Here is a 15,290-nt window from a genome sequence, read left to right as displayed (position 1 = left end):
GAAATCAGTGCCAGGAGCTTGAGCTGAGCACATGTGAGGACTCCCATTTGCTGCTCTCCACACTTGACAGTGCCAGCACAAGTCACTGGCAATGACTCATCACTTTGTTTCTAGTGAAATAATTCAAGAAACAGATTTTCAAGTCTGCCCCAGCAGCTGATCCCACCAGTTTTGCCTGTTACCCTTGGGAGTCAGAAACTTCGGCTGCTTGCAGAGAGAGCTTATTGTTTACTGAAGAAATTTGAAGTAGTGCTCATCCAAGAAGTATCAATGGACATCTTTGGGAATACAGAGACAATTAAATCTTTATTAAATGCTAATGAGTGATTATACTAGCTCCACAACTGTTATTTTGAGTTCAAATTTAACACATATGCTGCTCAACTCTTAGAAGTGAAGGTGTAGGACTGTTTTTTCCCACCTCTGTTGCAAGCTACAAACTCAAATAGCATCAACAGCTGCTTCACAACTCATACACAAGAGACATTTGCCCTACGGTATCAGTGCAGCTTTCTGACATGGTCCCCAGCCTCTTCCTCTGACATAGGGCAGGAGAAAGACCCACTTCCAGAGCACACAGAGGGTGAAACTCACAGAGCTGCTGCTCCTCAGAAGCTGAGAGTAAACTAGGCTACAGAAGAGGATGCCTGCCAAGTTTTATCTTGTAAAACAAGTGGAATATTTATGACCATTGGGAACTTGGAAAAAAAGACAACTTTTCAACGCATGATACTGAAATAACCCGAAGTATCGAGCCAGCATTTCTATAACTAGTGCTGCTACAGAGAAAAGTACAAGGCTCACATACCAGTCTTCAAAAGGCTGGTCTGTAATGATACCAAGAAGCTGATCCAAGCTGACCTAGTATACCACAATCACCTAAGGCCAAAAATCTTCACATTCAGAATTTAGGAAAATGTAATGTCACAAGCTGACTGCATTTAAAAAATAAAAATTTTAATAGGGGATAATCAATAAAATACATCATGCAAATAGGCAACTAAATTTTCTGTAAATTTTCAGAAGCAAAAAACCACAATGATTTAGGAAGCAAGGGATACAGCATGCAATACAAAGAAAGCATCAAAACACAAATATTCATATACTTGGTTGTTTCCTTCCCTTTAAAACTGCTGTATTTTATTTTCTTTTCCACAGAAGGTGGTTTTTTGGTTTGGGACTTTTTTCTTCCATTTTGGCTTCTTAAAAATCTGCTTTAAAAAAGAAATCAAAGTCTTTTCTATCTTCTAGCTTTTGCAAATAAAGAAATTGGTTCTTTGCCATGTTTCCAACTCTTGAAGCAAAGTGTAAGACTATTAACAGTCAGGAAATTGACCTCAAGAAATGCCCACAGTTGTCCTTGCAATGGACAATGGACCTTACAATGTGGAGGAAAATGTCTCTGCTTCCCAGCTGTTCTCAGACCTGTGAACCAGTCTGTTTCAGGAGAATACAGACTGATTCCAGCAGGGGAGTCCCAGAAAAGTGCTAACTTACCTCTGTATCACCCTTTTCTCCAGCCACATCCTGTTCTTTATCACAGCATGTTATTACTGACAATCCTTGGCTATTATTACCAACAATCCTTGATTGGCTCCACGGCTATCCAGCTATCAGTGTTTGATACATATATATTAGCCTCTTATGTCCTAGGCTTCTACAAGAAACAATTCAGTAGTATATGAGGGCTTAAATTCTGCAACAAATATAAAAGTGGAAAAAAAATTATATCAAGAAGTTTCGTCTAATCATGGCCTGCAGGATTGTGTGGCAGACATGTGCATTCCCTACTGACTAATTTTAGTGGTTCAAATGGATGAAGATATGCCCCACTAGGCACTCACCGGGAGAACACAGTGCACAGGCTTATGCTGGTGTGGCCTGCACCAGTGTCTCTGATCCGGCTCAGCACCTTCTTTACTTGTTTGCTCATTACGCATCTCTCTCCAAAAGAGAGAGGCTGTGAGGCTAGAGCAGCATGTTACTATGTTGCTATGAGGACCCTTCAGTCTGCCACCCTTCTCTCTCGGGACTGACTACAGTACAATACAGGTCATACACACACTGTACAAAATAGGATGGCACAATCACTGAATCCGAAAAGGTACCACTCATGACAGAGGTTCAGCTCATGCATGTGTTCAGCAGGCAACAATTCAATTTTCCAGCAAGTTTCAAAGATAAAGCATCTTTTTCCTCTTTTCAGAGAGTTGTCTGAATATCTTCAAAACATGAACTTCTGCTGAGATTTCTTACTGCTTTGGGCTTCAGCTGGAACTCTTCCTCTCTCTCTCTCTTTCTCTTCCTCTCCCTCTCTCTTCCCCTCTCTCTTCCTCTTTTTCTCTCTCCCTCTCTCTCCAAGCCCCTCAATCTCACTCTCTCTCTCTCTAATCAAACAGAAACACCAAAGATGATGGATTCCATATGCAATGCTGCAGTAAGTGGTTACTTTATCTGTCTTAAAAACAATGGTCTAACCTGCAGGTCAGCTAAAGGTGTAGCAGTGAAACTCCCTTCTAGATACGTAACAGAAAACACAAAATGATCTATCAAAAAGAAACAGCACAAACACTAAGCAGCTATGGAAAGGTTAACTAACAGAAAAATATCTAGCTGACCTACCACATGAAAAGATTATCAGAGTCCCCTGTTATTAAGGTGTGGTTGATCATGTAGCTCTATTTTTGGCTTCAACACCCAGCAGCTGTGAAGTCTACTCCAAATTCATATTAAAACAAAAACTGATTACAGCTCTCTGCTTTTTTACCTACATGTGGTAGTCCAAAGTGCACATACCACTCATCTTATTTCCATATAAGACAACTTCACTGTGCAAAGTTCTCTCTTCTTCTCCAAACAAACTACTGTCCTAATAACTCTCCAGTCTGACACTTAGTTTAAAATAACCACTGGAAATGGCTATATTTAGAGAACAATCTGGTATTGGTATAAAGCCTCTCATGTTTCCACTCAAGCACACAAGAACATCCTTGGCCAGGAAAGAAAGCCCTCTGCAAAAGGTCTTTTAAGAATTAAAATGCAAACCAATGACTGTAAAGGAACTGTATAGGAACTAGTAAAGATTCATTTGTTTTTACTCCTTCTGCTTGTTAGTGAACCTCAACTGATCTTCTAAAGAGCACAGTTTAGATTAACATTGCCTACCTATATGGATACACTTTTAAAATGTTACAGGTCACCCTACTTGAAATTCCATAAGCAACATCTTAAAATGAAGCATTCATGTAGCTGCATGTAGGTTTTTGAAGATATATATGAAGATGTTACTGACTGGTTTGATGATGGTAAGTATCGTGAAGCTTAATATGCAACTGCAGATGCAGATACTAAGCAAACCAGTATATTGCCACAGACTAGAAAACAGACTTTATTCTGCACACTAACAGATTCTATCATTGTTTGTGTCCAGGACATTACCATGTCTCTGAGACATATCTATATGGGAAAAAATGATCAAGTAAATCCAGTTTTATTAAATAAAATTATTATTGATACATTTGGTACACTTTTAAAATCCAGGTACCAGGATACTTGCATTTACAGTTTGCATTTGCATGTATGCTATAGCACTCAAGGCAGTTTTTACTTCCCTTTATAGGAACTTGGGAATTTACACAGGCACAAGTTTGTTTATGCTACGGAAAACCATAAACCACCGATCTTCTAATTACTGGAAAGGTCCCAGATTTGTTCACAGCTATGGGAGCAAACTGCTGCTTAAGCTATATAGCTCAAAGCCAGAGCAGTGTAAAAGCTCTTCATTTTCTTGCTGTCCGTATTGAGCAACTTTTCTGAACAGAACTGCTAAGGATGACACCAAATTTTCGGGCACTATAATGAAAAATTATTTACTGTAGAGGTAAAATATAAAAATAACAGCATTATTCTAGCTCTGCTACAGATTTTCACGTTATTCTACCACAATCAGACAGAGCAAAATTGGCTATCGCCTGACACTTGGGTACTCAGATATGATTTCCCTGGGATAATAAATATCTCAATAAGATTGTGAAGCATGAAGAAATGTGTCACCAGGTCTCTGGTCTGCTGGTTTCAGCTCCTACTTACAGCTCATAAATTACTGTGATAGTTTGCCACAAGTGTTTACATGTCTAAGGCTGGGACTACTTCAATGTACACCAGGCACCTGGCACATGGGGGAAGGGGAGAAGAAGAGATTTGCTAAGAGCAGACAACAGCAATAAATACTGATAATGAACTGCATGTCAGCTTGAGAGAACGTGGCTTGGGAGAATTAAGGACTCTATTTCCCAACCAGAGTCAGAAGAGACAGCACAGACATCTACATCTGTTTCATCACTTGCCTGAAACTATTCCGATGAGCTGAGAGCAACTCAGAGTCAATATCCATTCATTCATCTGCCTCCCTGCTGGCTCCAATAAACAACGATGCCAATTACTGTCAGCTCTCTTGTATGGCCTAAAATGAACTTGACTAGCTTTAGCCACACAGCTGCAAGACTGTGCTCTCAGTCAAGGAGATTCATTTGCAGAATGATCTGCCAAGTCATTAGATGGAGCACAACTATTTTGCTAAAGCTTCCCCAGGATAACAACGATGGGTAAAACAGCACACACCAAAGACAAATTTTCAAATGGAAATTACTAAAAAAGTAGGAAATGACAAGATCATGTCACAAAATGCATCAGAGTATGCTTTAATATATCTGCTTCCTGTGAAATTCTTCAGCCATGAACATTAGAAAAAAATAGCTCCATGATAATCAAGCCTCAAAGGTACCACTAAGTTGTAGGTTCTCCATATCCTGCTAACAACAATTGAGAGATCATTCAACCAACAGGGGACCTACAACAGTCATTTCTTCTTTTAAATCAGGGTGCAGAGATTTCATACATATATACACATAAACGGACTCAGGCACGTACACATACATGTGACTATTCTGTTTCATTCTTGCTTTAAGAACTACCAGAAATTCTCATGTTCTTCATTGTGAGTGGAGATGACTCTGAAAGCTTATAGAACCTTTTTAATGTAGGCAATGACAGGTAAGGCAAGGGAGGTGTAGGCAACTCAAGGCCAGACAGGAGCAGTAGGCAAGGCAGGGCAAGGGATGGAGGGCCATGGAAAGGAAATGCAAGTTTGGGTAAGTAGAGCAAGGCCAGGAAGTTGTAGGCAACGCAAGGCAAGGCCCAGAAAGAAAGGTACAGGCAAGTCAAGGCAGGGGATGGGCATGCAAGGCAATACAAAGCAAGGGAGATGTAGGCGTTGCAAAGTAAGGACTCAGAGAGGTGGGTAAACAAGGCAAGGGAGGGAATCCGCTGAGGGTTTCTACTGCAAGTGGTAAGTGCTTTGTGGATCTTTATTGAAGTGTTTACAGAGTAAATCTAAACTTTGTGTAGATGGAGTGCATTAACACATGGTCTTTATTAGTACTGTCAGAAAACAGGGAAGTAAATCTCCTACTTATTAACAGAGCAGGTAAGGCTTCCTTACCCTCCAGGCATAATGTTTTGCCAAAAATGCATCTGCAATAGCATTTCTCTAGACACCGCTGTCAGGCAAAAGCCTGCTGACACCTTTTTGAACCATGAGTGATAGCCAAAGCAACAGACTCAAAGTATTGATCAATTGTTAGTGATGTAACATCAAAAAAATAAGAGAATCTGAAAGGTGGAGAATTACTTCCTCTGATAACTTTGTATCTCACTATGGTTTTGTATACAACAGCTGTAATTTGCCCTCCCATTTCTGTAGCTCTTTATGCATTTTTAATATGAAATACAGTTTGTGGCCCAGCTAATTTGAAGAAACTTGTCAAGTCACAACAGAGCCTCCTAAAGTATTTTAGTGGTTTGCTAATTGAAAACTGTGAAGACTCGGTTTCCTAAAAGACTTTGGCTGATGTTTCAAGTGGAAATCTAATTACCATGACTCATGGACAGTTTCACAGTAGGACTCACAAAGTTTCAGAACACAGCAAAGTGCTAGTAACATGTAGTTCATACTTTATCAGAGAATTTATCTATTTAAAGCAGCATTCAAAGTACACTAAATTAATTACTCACACTACTCATGCTACTAGGGTTGTCTAATATACTGATCTTGAGCCACATTTGGCAAAAAAAAAAGTGTTGGAAGAAAACCTATATAATACAGAAGACACGTTAATCAAAGAACACTATATTGTCATGTAAAACTGTAGGAATCTTTGGCTTGATTCTCATATGGAGAAGAACTGTAATAATCATACTTGAATTTCGGGCTGCCTAGAACCATAAGGAAGGATGGGGCACAAGATTCTTACTCTTTTAAATGGAAGCAATACAATTGTTCAATTGAAGGATTCTAAGCAATCAAAGCATTGTATAAAGTTACATGAATTACTATGTTGGCCTTTTATCTGGCCTTTTGTAGCATTACTGCTACAAACTGATATTAAGACAGGAAAAAATGAAAGATTAAAGAAAAGCATCTCTTTTTTTTTTTTTTTTTAATACCGTATTTTCTTGAGATGTAACCATAGATTTTACTGCATTTGTAAGTTCAATCAGTCAAGTAATTATAGCATTGCTTGTACTCTTCTTGCACACAATGGCTGGGAACTAAACATCTCAGAAAGTAATATAATGGGAGAAATAAAAAAAAAGGGAACACAAAACAACTAATTGTAACTGGTTGGGGCTTCTTTTTTCAATAAGCTTTCAAATATCTCTACTTGATAGCATTCTATATAATAAGACTATTAAGGCATTTTCAGGCTAATTCTATTAAAATTTTGAACAGTCAGTACCATGTGCGAGGAGAACAAGTCTATTTACTAAAAGAAATACTCCTGAAGTGTCTGTGGTCACCCTTTCAGCAAAAGTGCAAGCTTACTTTTCCTCACTACAGATATTGAGTCACATTAGATCTTGATCAAAATTTATACTGAAAATTGGTAGTGCTGAAAATACCTTCCCCTCCCTTCCAAAAATGAACTGGCAAATGATCGGCTTTCTTCTTCATTTTCAAGATGATTACACGTGTAGTGTAATAAGTGCAATGACCACAAAGTACTGCCTGACAGAACTTTTACTCATATAAAAACTCATGCTATGCATCCATCCTGAAATTCCTAAAAGAAACTTTAGTTCAGTTCATTTTCTTCTTTTTCAGAAAGCTGAAAATATTTCTAGCAGTTTTCAGCAAGTGATTTGCATGTCTGTACTTGAATTTTTACTTCTACAACATTTGCAAGGCCAGGGGTGATATGCAAGTTATTTGTTTGACTGAGGCGATTTGGCCTCCATTACCACTCCCACTCTTTTGCCCTCCTACAGTTTTTTCACCTTTTCTTTTTTTCAAATTCTAATGGTAAATTATCTATTTTCAGGTTTTTTTTTCATACAAAACAAAGTCCAGTCTATTGTCAAAAATGGCAGGTTTATTCAGTAAACATGAAGAGATCCTCCTTCTCTTGTGACCAAACTCCATGGCTCAGTGTAAAATGCACTAAAGTAGTAGCTAACTCTCTAAGCACTGAGTCACTAACAGCTGTATGTGAAAACACACTTATGAGAATGTTCCCATCCTGTGGAGAGAAGGAATGCTTTGAAACTCATCTCTTATGCAGTGACTCACTGATAAGAATTTAGTCTGTCTTTGTTCCCCTGCTGCAAATGGAAAGCCCAGACTTATCAAAAGTGTCATCAAGCATGGGCAGCTGCTAATGAAGCCCTCCATGGACATAAAGTGCTCTTGGCTATCTTTTTTTTGCACAAGCCCTGACTCTGAAGATGAGGAAAAAATATGCTAATAACTGTAATTTGGGCATAGTTCAAAAAAACTGCTATTGCCCAGAAATCTAGGAAGGAAGTTATATCTGGGCAAGCAAAATGTCAGGTTTCATACCGGGATCAGCAAGACATAGCTGAGCAGGCTGGAGCAGGTTGGAATGCTATTCACAAATGGTAAAACTACTAATCTGCTGACAGACTGAACAGGAAAACAGCAAGCAGAAATGAGCTGCTAATACAAGAGTAGTGGCTGACTAGTCAAAGCAGAGTGTACTGGAGAAATGGCACCAGAAGTGAAGGAAAATAGGAACATGAGAACCTAAGTGTACCAGAAGTGTGTGAGTCAGACTTTCCTTCCCCTCTCTTTGGGAGTGACTAGGAAGGACAATTGTCACTCCAAATTCAATTAGTTTGGCCAGGAAGACCAACATTTTAATTATCAGGTCAAGGCAAAACAACTGTGTGCCAACTCTAAGCGCTTCTACCCTCCATCAGATAGCATTCAGTGCAGAGAAGTCCAGGCTACAGGTTTGGAAGACCCAAACCCATAAGCTCCCATGTCAGGGTGAATTTTTCAGGTGAAACCTTGGCTACAAACAAGCACTGTGGTATGTCAGCCTGGTTATGCTGCAGCTAGGTACAAGCTGGTGCAAGTCTCCTTGACTCCCAAGTGCAGTTACCACGAACATGTAAGACCACTTGTCTCATCTTATGAGTTGTACAAAGTCAACAGTGTTACGCCTTTTTTACGTTTTCAAACTGTGTACTTCGCTATGTACAGGAAAGTGCTGCAGATAGATGGAAAGAAAACTAATACTTCAAATGTGATAATTTATTTGCCTGTAGGTTTGTATCTGAGCATGACACAGCACACATCAGACATGAACTGTGCTTGCTGTGACACAAAATCTAGGATCACCAATCATTACCTGCTTCATGGTTGTGTATTACAACCAAATGATGTGACACACAAGATGAAAGAGCTTAGGTCAAAAGAGGTCATTTTTAAGTCATATGGCACAGCTGTAAATACAAGCTATTTTAATAGTATGCAGCCAGTGTTTAGATTTGAGATTCCTTGTGCTGCTGCCCTCATGCCTGACTTATCTGATGGCCTGCATTAGCTGTCCTGTCTCTTGAAAGTATTTTCTGTACATTCTGAGGTGTAGCTATGTGATAAGTATGTCCCAAAACCTGAAACAGTCATTAGTGATGTTGCTTGCTTACCTGCTTACCATAAGCTGTTACCTGATGGATGCCTGTTTGGAGTGTATCACAGGAACAGCGCTTTGGACTAATGTGGCAAAAAGTAGGCAAACTTTAAGGACAAGAAAATAACGCTATGTTTGCATATCATGTAATCTATTACATCACGCATCTGAATGAAATCTATTTCTTTTTAAGGATGATAAGTGCATATGGCTGTATCAACTACCAGTCGTAACTTCAGTGTTTCAGTGACACAAAACTCATTAAAACAGTGCATGGGCACATTTAACAAGGATCACTTGTATTTGGAGCACATTGCTAATATAAACAGTCTCTCTTTCCTACAGTGTGGTGTGGTAATAGACGAATTTCTTATCTAGTGTTTAAATCCAGGCAAGCAGCTGCAGCATAGCAAACTCCATTAGGCAGACTTAAGCTGACAGCCCAAATGCACATTATTTTTAGCTCTGCTAAACTGGACCCTGTTAGAATGAAGGGCAATGGAAAACAAAACATACCCATAGACACAGTTCACACAAAACCCTGTACAGATATTCTAGGCAAAATGTAAACATTGTCCAGAGTCACAGAAAAGACATGCCACAGTTATTGTGTCTAATGAAATTTATCTATAATAATGCTGTGAGCAAGATGTTCTTACAGCCAGGTTATGGCCAGCTCTGTGCTGGGCAGGGCTAGGAGGAAAGCAAAAAATGCCTGAATCTAACACTCCAGAATGGCTGTAATGGATATAAGGATGTGTGTCCTACTGCCGTTTCAAGTAGGTCTGCATGGCTTTATTTATGCCTCTACTCAGGATTACTGCCTATTATTACATACAGTATCTTCCTTTGTTTCAGAGATCATTTTGCATTTACAAAGCATGTGTGTCCTCTGAAATAAATGTGCAATTTGGTTGAAGAAAATCTCAAGATTATTTGATGAAACCTTATCCTCCAAAGCCTGACAGCATGTATTAAAATTAACTAGGTATCTCCCTTGCCACACATATGCTGCCTACACAGAAGTAAATTCCTGTGGAAATCTGCCACTACGCAAACCTTTATGCCCCAAAATAACTGGACATGAATTCATCCTAAATATACCTGCAGGTGTTTGTAGAAGCAACGTGATATTCAAGCTTCTCAGTTATCTCTAATTATCACAGTAGTGATGAATATAGATACAGTTTCTAAATTTCTTACCCATTAGTTAGGCCCAAGGAGTTTGATCTTTGTTTTATATTCTGAGCTAGATTTTTAAAAATAAATTATCTTTTCAGAGGCATCATGAATGCGAGAATATTTGTGGGAGCATGCCTACACCTCTGAAGTTAAAATGGACCGCTGACAGCTTCATTTATGTGCACTCGCAAATCACTTAAAGCTTTCAGATCTTATCACCAGTTACACACAAACTCATCTGTTCCTCATCAGATTTCAGAACCAGGGTTACCTGATGATGTTGTTTTCCTGAGCAACCATATAATTGTGTAGCCGGCATCCTACAAACACCCACTTCATGAAGCAAAACACATTTACGTGGAATTCCCCAGTTTACATTGAAAACATGCTGCCTCAAGCATGATGCTGTATTTACCCAGCCTGGGCCATAACCTCAGCTAGGTGTGCCTCTCAGTCATAGGTAAGCTCATAACAAATTTATATCCTCAGCTGTTTCTACATTTTACATTTTTCTTTGCACAATGTTTGTCATTATAATCCCAAAAATGCAAACACTGGCCTAGCAGGTGAGACACTCAAAAAGCTCAGTTAAAAAGAGCACCTTGGTGTTTATATTTGAAGGCCCTATTCCTGAATTCTGAGTCATGTGAGAGAGCTTGATGCTTACACAGGATTTCAGTGAAGCAGAAGTTTATGGGAGCACTGGACAGGTGCCTGAATTGTTTCTTATGCAGCTGGTATCCTACAACCACCCACTTCATTAGGGCTTGATTTGCCATTCTTGAGTAAAGCAGTAAAGAGTGAAACAGCTAATTATTTTAGTATTTAATATTTTCTTCAGATTTTTCTTTTGTACTTGACTAAAATGGGCCCTGAAGTGCCCACTTTAGCTAAAAAATAAAAGTATTTTCAATCATAAAAATCCTACAATTAAACACCAAAAAAATTCTTGTATCCTAGAACTACTAGAACACTAGAGAGAAGCCAGAAACATTTCAAAAAGCAGCTGAAACCTATTCATTTAAGTGGAAATGTGTAGCTATAAACAGAGGCGAAACTTAGGTCTCACACTTCCTTTCTGTGCCTAGCTCATCAGAAATTACTGGAGCCCTTGGCAACTGGGCAAAAAACTTTCAAGTATGGAGTGGAAATTTCTGGGCATAGTTTTAGTTATATTTACATCACCTTGACATTTTGGCACAAGATCACACTATTGAGAGATTTATAAGAAGAACGAACTTACACTGCAAGTCAGATAATCCTTGTAAGAGATCTGCTGAATATGAATATATTACAAATAATATTTTAAAATAATAAAGCAACTTTGAAGCAATGCAAGGAAGAAGTCCAGCAATTCAAACCTAAGCTGCCTCTCCCATCTTTAACTTTCCCTGTTGTCCCAGTTACCACATGTACATACACTGAACAGCAAATACCAGGACCCAGTGCTGCCAAAAGGAGCACGGTTTTATGAAATGAAAGAGCACCTAAGGAAGACTAGTTTTGCACACCTGCTGTGTAGAATTGGATGAACTATTTTCAACCAGATTTATTTATGACTATATGAATGTATTTCTGAAGAGACCTTCTGTGCCAAATATTTGCATGGAATGACTCGCTATGATTAAATTACAGACTGTGGGAAACTGTTTATAAGGGAAATGCTGACAGAACTATGCCTATTAACAGAGCTGGTATATCACATATCTTCCCAGAGTATGACAGTCCAGTTATATATCTCTGAAAATAAGATGAGCAATGACAGAAGCTGTGCAGCCACTGGTATGCTTATGGTTGCACAGAAAAATCAAACTACAACAACCAAAATTGTGTTCTGTGGACCAAAAAAAGCAGGCTGCTGATCCAAACCTCAGATAAAACTTCCTTGTTTCTTGAAGCACTGTAGCATGGATGTGCACAACATGATGCACATCCATTTTTGCAGGTATTTGAGGTATTACTCTCAAAATCTCACAGTCCCTTGGAGCTGAATCAATACCACTACCATATGGTTCTCTGTCAATCCCAAGGAATCCCAATCTTGCTTCACAGATCAGTGGATTAAGAGGGCACGATGCTAAGAGGCATAGCTGGGATTGCAAAGATGGTTACTAAATTTCCACTAGTATCTTCAAAAATACAGGAAAATCTATGTATATTTAAATAAATAAATAAACTAACAAATACATATCAAACAAATAAATAAAATAAAAAGCAAGTATTTCAGTTATGACATCCTTGAAGGCTTTTCTGAGCAATCCTTGTACATTCTCAAAGTCTAATGATCAATTTAAAAATTAACAATTAAGATGACTTTTGCATATATTAGAACTGGGTACAAACCCCCCCATTTTTTATGAACTGAGTGACAGGTGGAATGAATAGACTAGACCAGACAGTTTTGATGATGGAGCACTGACAAGGGATAGTGAGGAGATGACTATCCTTTTATACCTGTACTCACCGCTTCATTATTCTTGCCACCTGTTTCAGAACTTAAAAACTTTAAAAACACACAGTCCCTTTTACTATGTGAGCAGAACTTTCACTTCATGAACGACATTGCGGTGAAAACATAACCGAAGCTAAATTATTTTGTCTACCAGTTATAACAATGCTGTATTTATTTTTGTTTAGTCTTTTGGTATGTTCACATTGATGCTGTCAAAAATTGGAGCTTAACAGCAATGTGACAGGTGTGAGGGGTTTTTTAGAGAGAGGATTTGTTAGAAGACACCTTTTCCCAACAGAAAGTGAAGGGCAAGAGAAGAAATGAGACTTCTGAGGCATCCTGGAGAGACCTGTGTCGGGGGGTGCAGACGCCTCCCCACAGCGCCCGCCCATCACCAGTTGTCAGGGGACTGACACCCACAGACCGAATCTGCACACGGGAGGGATTCGACGGCGGCTGTTTCCCTGGGAAACTCGATTACCGCTGCACCTCCAGGAGCAGCGGCACCACGGGATGCCGGGGTCGTTCCCCCCGGGGGGCGGCGGCAGCTGCCGGAGCAGGGCTGTACCCGCGTGGATATGCAGTGTAAGTGCGGGGGGAGCTGCACGGCCGGGGGGCGGCAGCGCTCTCACCTTCCCCGTGCAGCGCCCAGGGCAGATGCGCGTAGTCCCACTGGTATCCGCAGGCGCTGTCCTCGAATGCGCACGACCCGGGGGAGAGCAAGGCCGCCCCGGCGAGCCGCAGAGCTGCAAGAACAAAGCGAGCCCCAGTCACGCCACGCCCGGCCCGGGGGCCGCCGCCCACCCCGGAGCAGCCTCGGAGCAGCGCCCAGCGGTGCCGGGCGGGCGGGAGGTGCCGAGGCGCGGCCCACGGGGCTCTTACCGTGCGCGGCGAGCAGGCAGAGCCGCAGCATCTTTCGCGCCGGAGGAGCGGGGCCGGCGGCGGGAGCAGGACTGAGGCGGCCGCCCCGGGTCGGGGTGTGCGCGGGGCGCAGCGAGAGCAGCCGCGGCCGCGGGAGGCAGGACAGGGGCGGGGAGGGCCCGGGGCACCGCGGGTGGGCGGCCCGTCCCACCCCGTCCCGGAGTGGGGTCGGCCCCGGCCAGTTGCCCGAGGCCGGGGTGGCTGGGACTGGAGTGCCCTCCAGGGTGGGAGGGTCGCCGCCCCTCCGGGCAACCCGCCGAAGTGCATCAGCCCCTTCTGAGTGAAAATATTATTTTCTTACTTTTAAGTGGATTTTCACGTGTTTACGCTTGTGCCCAACGCTTTGCTCCCATCACTGGACACCGCCGAAGAGCCTGGTGTGATGTACCCCCCATCAGGTGCTGGTACACAGTAGTGAGATGCTCACTCAAACCCATCTGCCGAGGATGAAGGGGCTCCCACCCCTCTAGGGCTCCTGTGCTACCACAACTTGCCCTGCTATCCTTCACAGCCACAAAACTTACCCTACCAGAGGACCATGGCAGAGTACCCTCTCTCTTTTAGCCAAGAATGGTGCAGGAGCTGCTGAGGCTGTAGTTCCTAGGTTCCAGGATAACTCAGTTAGGAAGGGACCACAGAAGATCTCCAGCCCAAATCCTGCCCAAAACACAGCCAGCTTTGAGGTCAGACCAGGTTGCTCAGGGCTTTATCCAGCTGGGGTTTAATAACCTCCAAGGCTTCTGACAGCACAGCCTCTCATGGCCCTGGCTCCAGTGCTGGGCTGTCCTTGTGGGTAAAACATTTCTTCCTTATGGGTGCTATGAATTTCCACTGTTTCAGCAGTGCTACTGCCTCCCACTCTCCACTCATGCACCACTCTGACAGCTGTGTTTTCTCTGTCTCCCTCCTGTCCATACCAGGACTGCTGTCGGGTGACCCCAAAGTCCTCTCTCTTCCCAGCTGAACCAGACCCGGTCCTGAAGCCTCTCCTCACAGGACGGGGTCTCCAGCCCAATTGTCTCCGTGGCCTCCCCTTGCCTCCCACCAGTTTGTCAGAGTCATTCTTATATCGGGGACCCAATATACTGGAGGCAGTACCAGACAGGGGCTGGCCAGGGCCAAGCAGGAGATGGTTCCTGCACTCCTCTGGCTCATGGGGCTGTATCCAGCTGACACCACCCCAGGCACCACTACCCCTCTTGTCTGCCCAGGCACACAATCTGCTCCAGTTCAGTTCAGTGCCCACCAATGTGCAGGACCATCCCTCACAGCTGCTCTCTGGCATTACCAGCCCCAGCCTGTATCTCTGCAGGGCCCTACCTTCCAGTTTCTGGGCTGAACAATTGTCTGTATTGAATTTAATGAGTTCCTTATTGGCCCTTGTTCATAATGCCCCTCAACAGCAGTCCTTCCACCAGCATATCTGCTGGTCCCCATACCTGATGTCATCTGGAAACTTGACATGTTTGCCCTCTGTTCCCACCTTCAGGTCAGATCTAGCAGCTAAGCCCATGTATCCTCCCTTATCAATGGGTTTGCATTCATTTTGTATTCATTTTGTATTGCTTCAGCAATTGTGCAACACAGTTTCCCACTGGGAAAATGTAGCTGTCGAGAGGATTCCTCAGAGCAACCCAAGGTAAACTCACTTCATCCGTGCTTTTGAGTAATCATCTAAACTGAGTGATGGTAGAGTGAGAAATCTGAACAGTTCATTCCTGAAAATGTCCTTCAAAGTTACA

At 41.9% G+C, this 15,290-nt stretch overlaps 1 protein-coding gene across 1 annotated transcript in view; it reads right to left on the bottom strand.

Moving 5' to 3' along the window:
- MAMDC2 (MAM domain containing 2) overlaps positions 1-15,012 on the bottom strand; it is a 59,880-nt gene extending 44,868 nt beyond the window's left edge. The window contains exons 1-3 of the mRNA XM_050329052.1: positions 14,988-15,012; positions 13,510-13,824; positions 13,260-13,373 (exon numbers count right to left, since the gene is read on the bottom strand). Of these exons, the coding sequence (XP_050185009.1) occupies positions 13,260-13,373; positions 13,510-13,824; positions 14,988-15,012 (454 nt within the window). The remainder of the gene's footprint in view (positions 1-13,259; positions 13,374-13,509; positions 13,825-14,987) is intronic.
- Positions 15,013-15,290: the final 278 nt, after the last annotated feature.

The sequence above is a fragment of the Myiozetetes cayanensis genome, unplaced genomic scaffold, assembly GCF_022539395.1.
Source record: "Myiozetetes cayanensis isolate MyiCay16 unplaced genomic scaffold, myiCay2020 scf4, whole genome shotgun sequence".
Lineage (NCBI taxonomy): Eukaryota > Metazoa > Chordata > Aves > Passeriformes > Tyrannidae > Myiozetetes > Myiozetetes cayanensis.
Note: the sequence above shows the minus strand (reverse complement) of the source record. Positions and strands in the feature narration are given on the sequence as shown.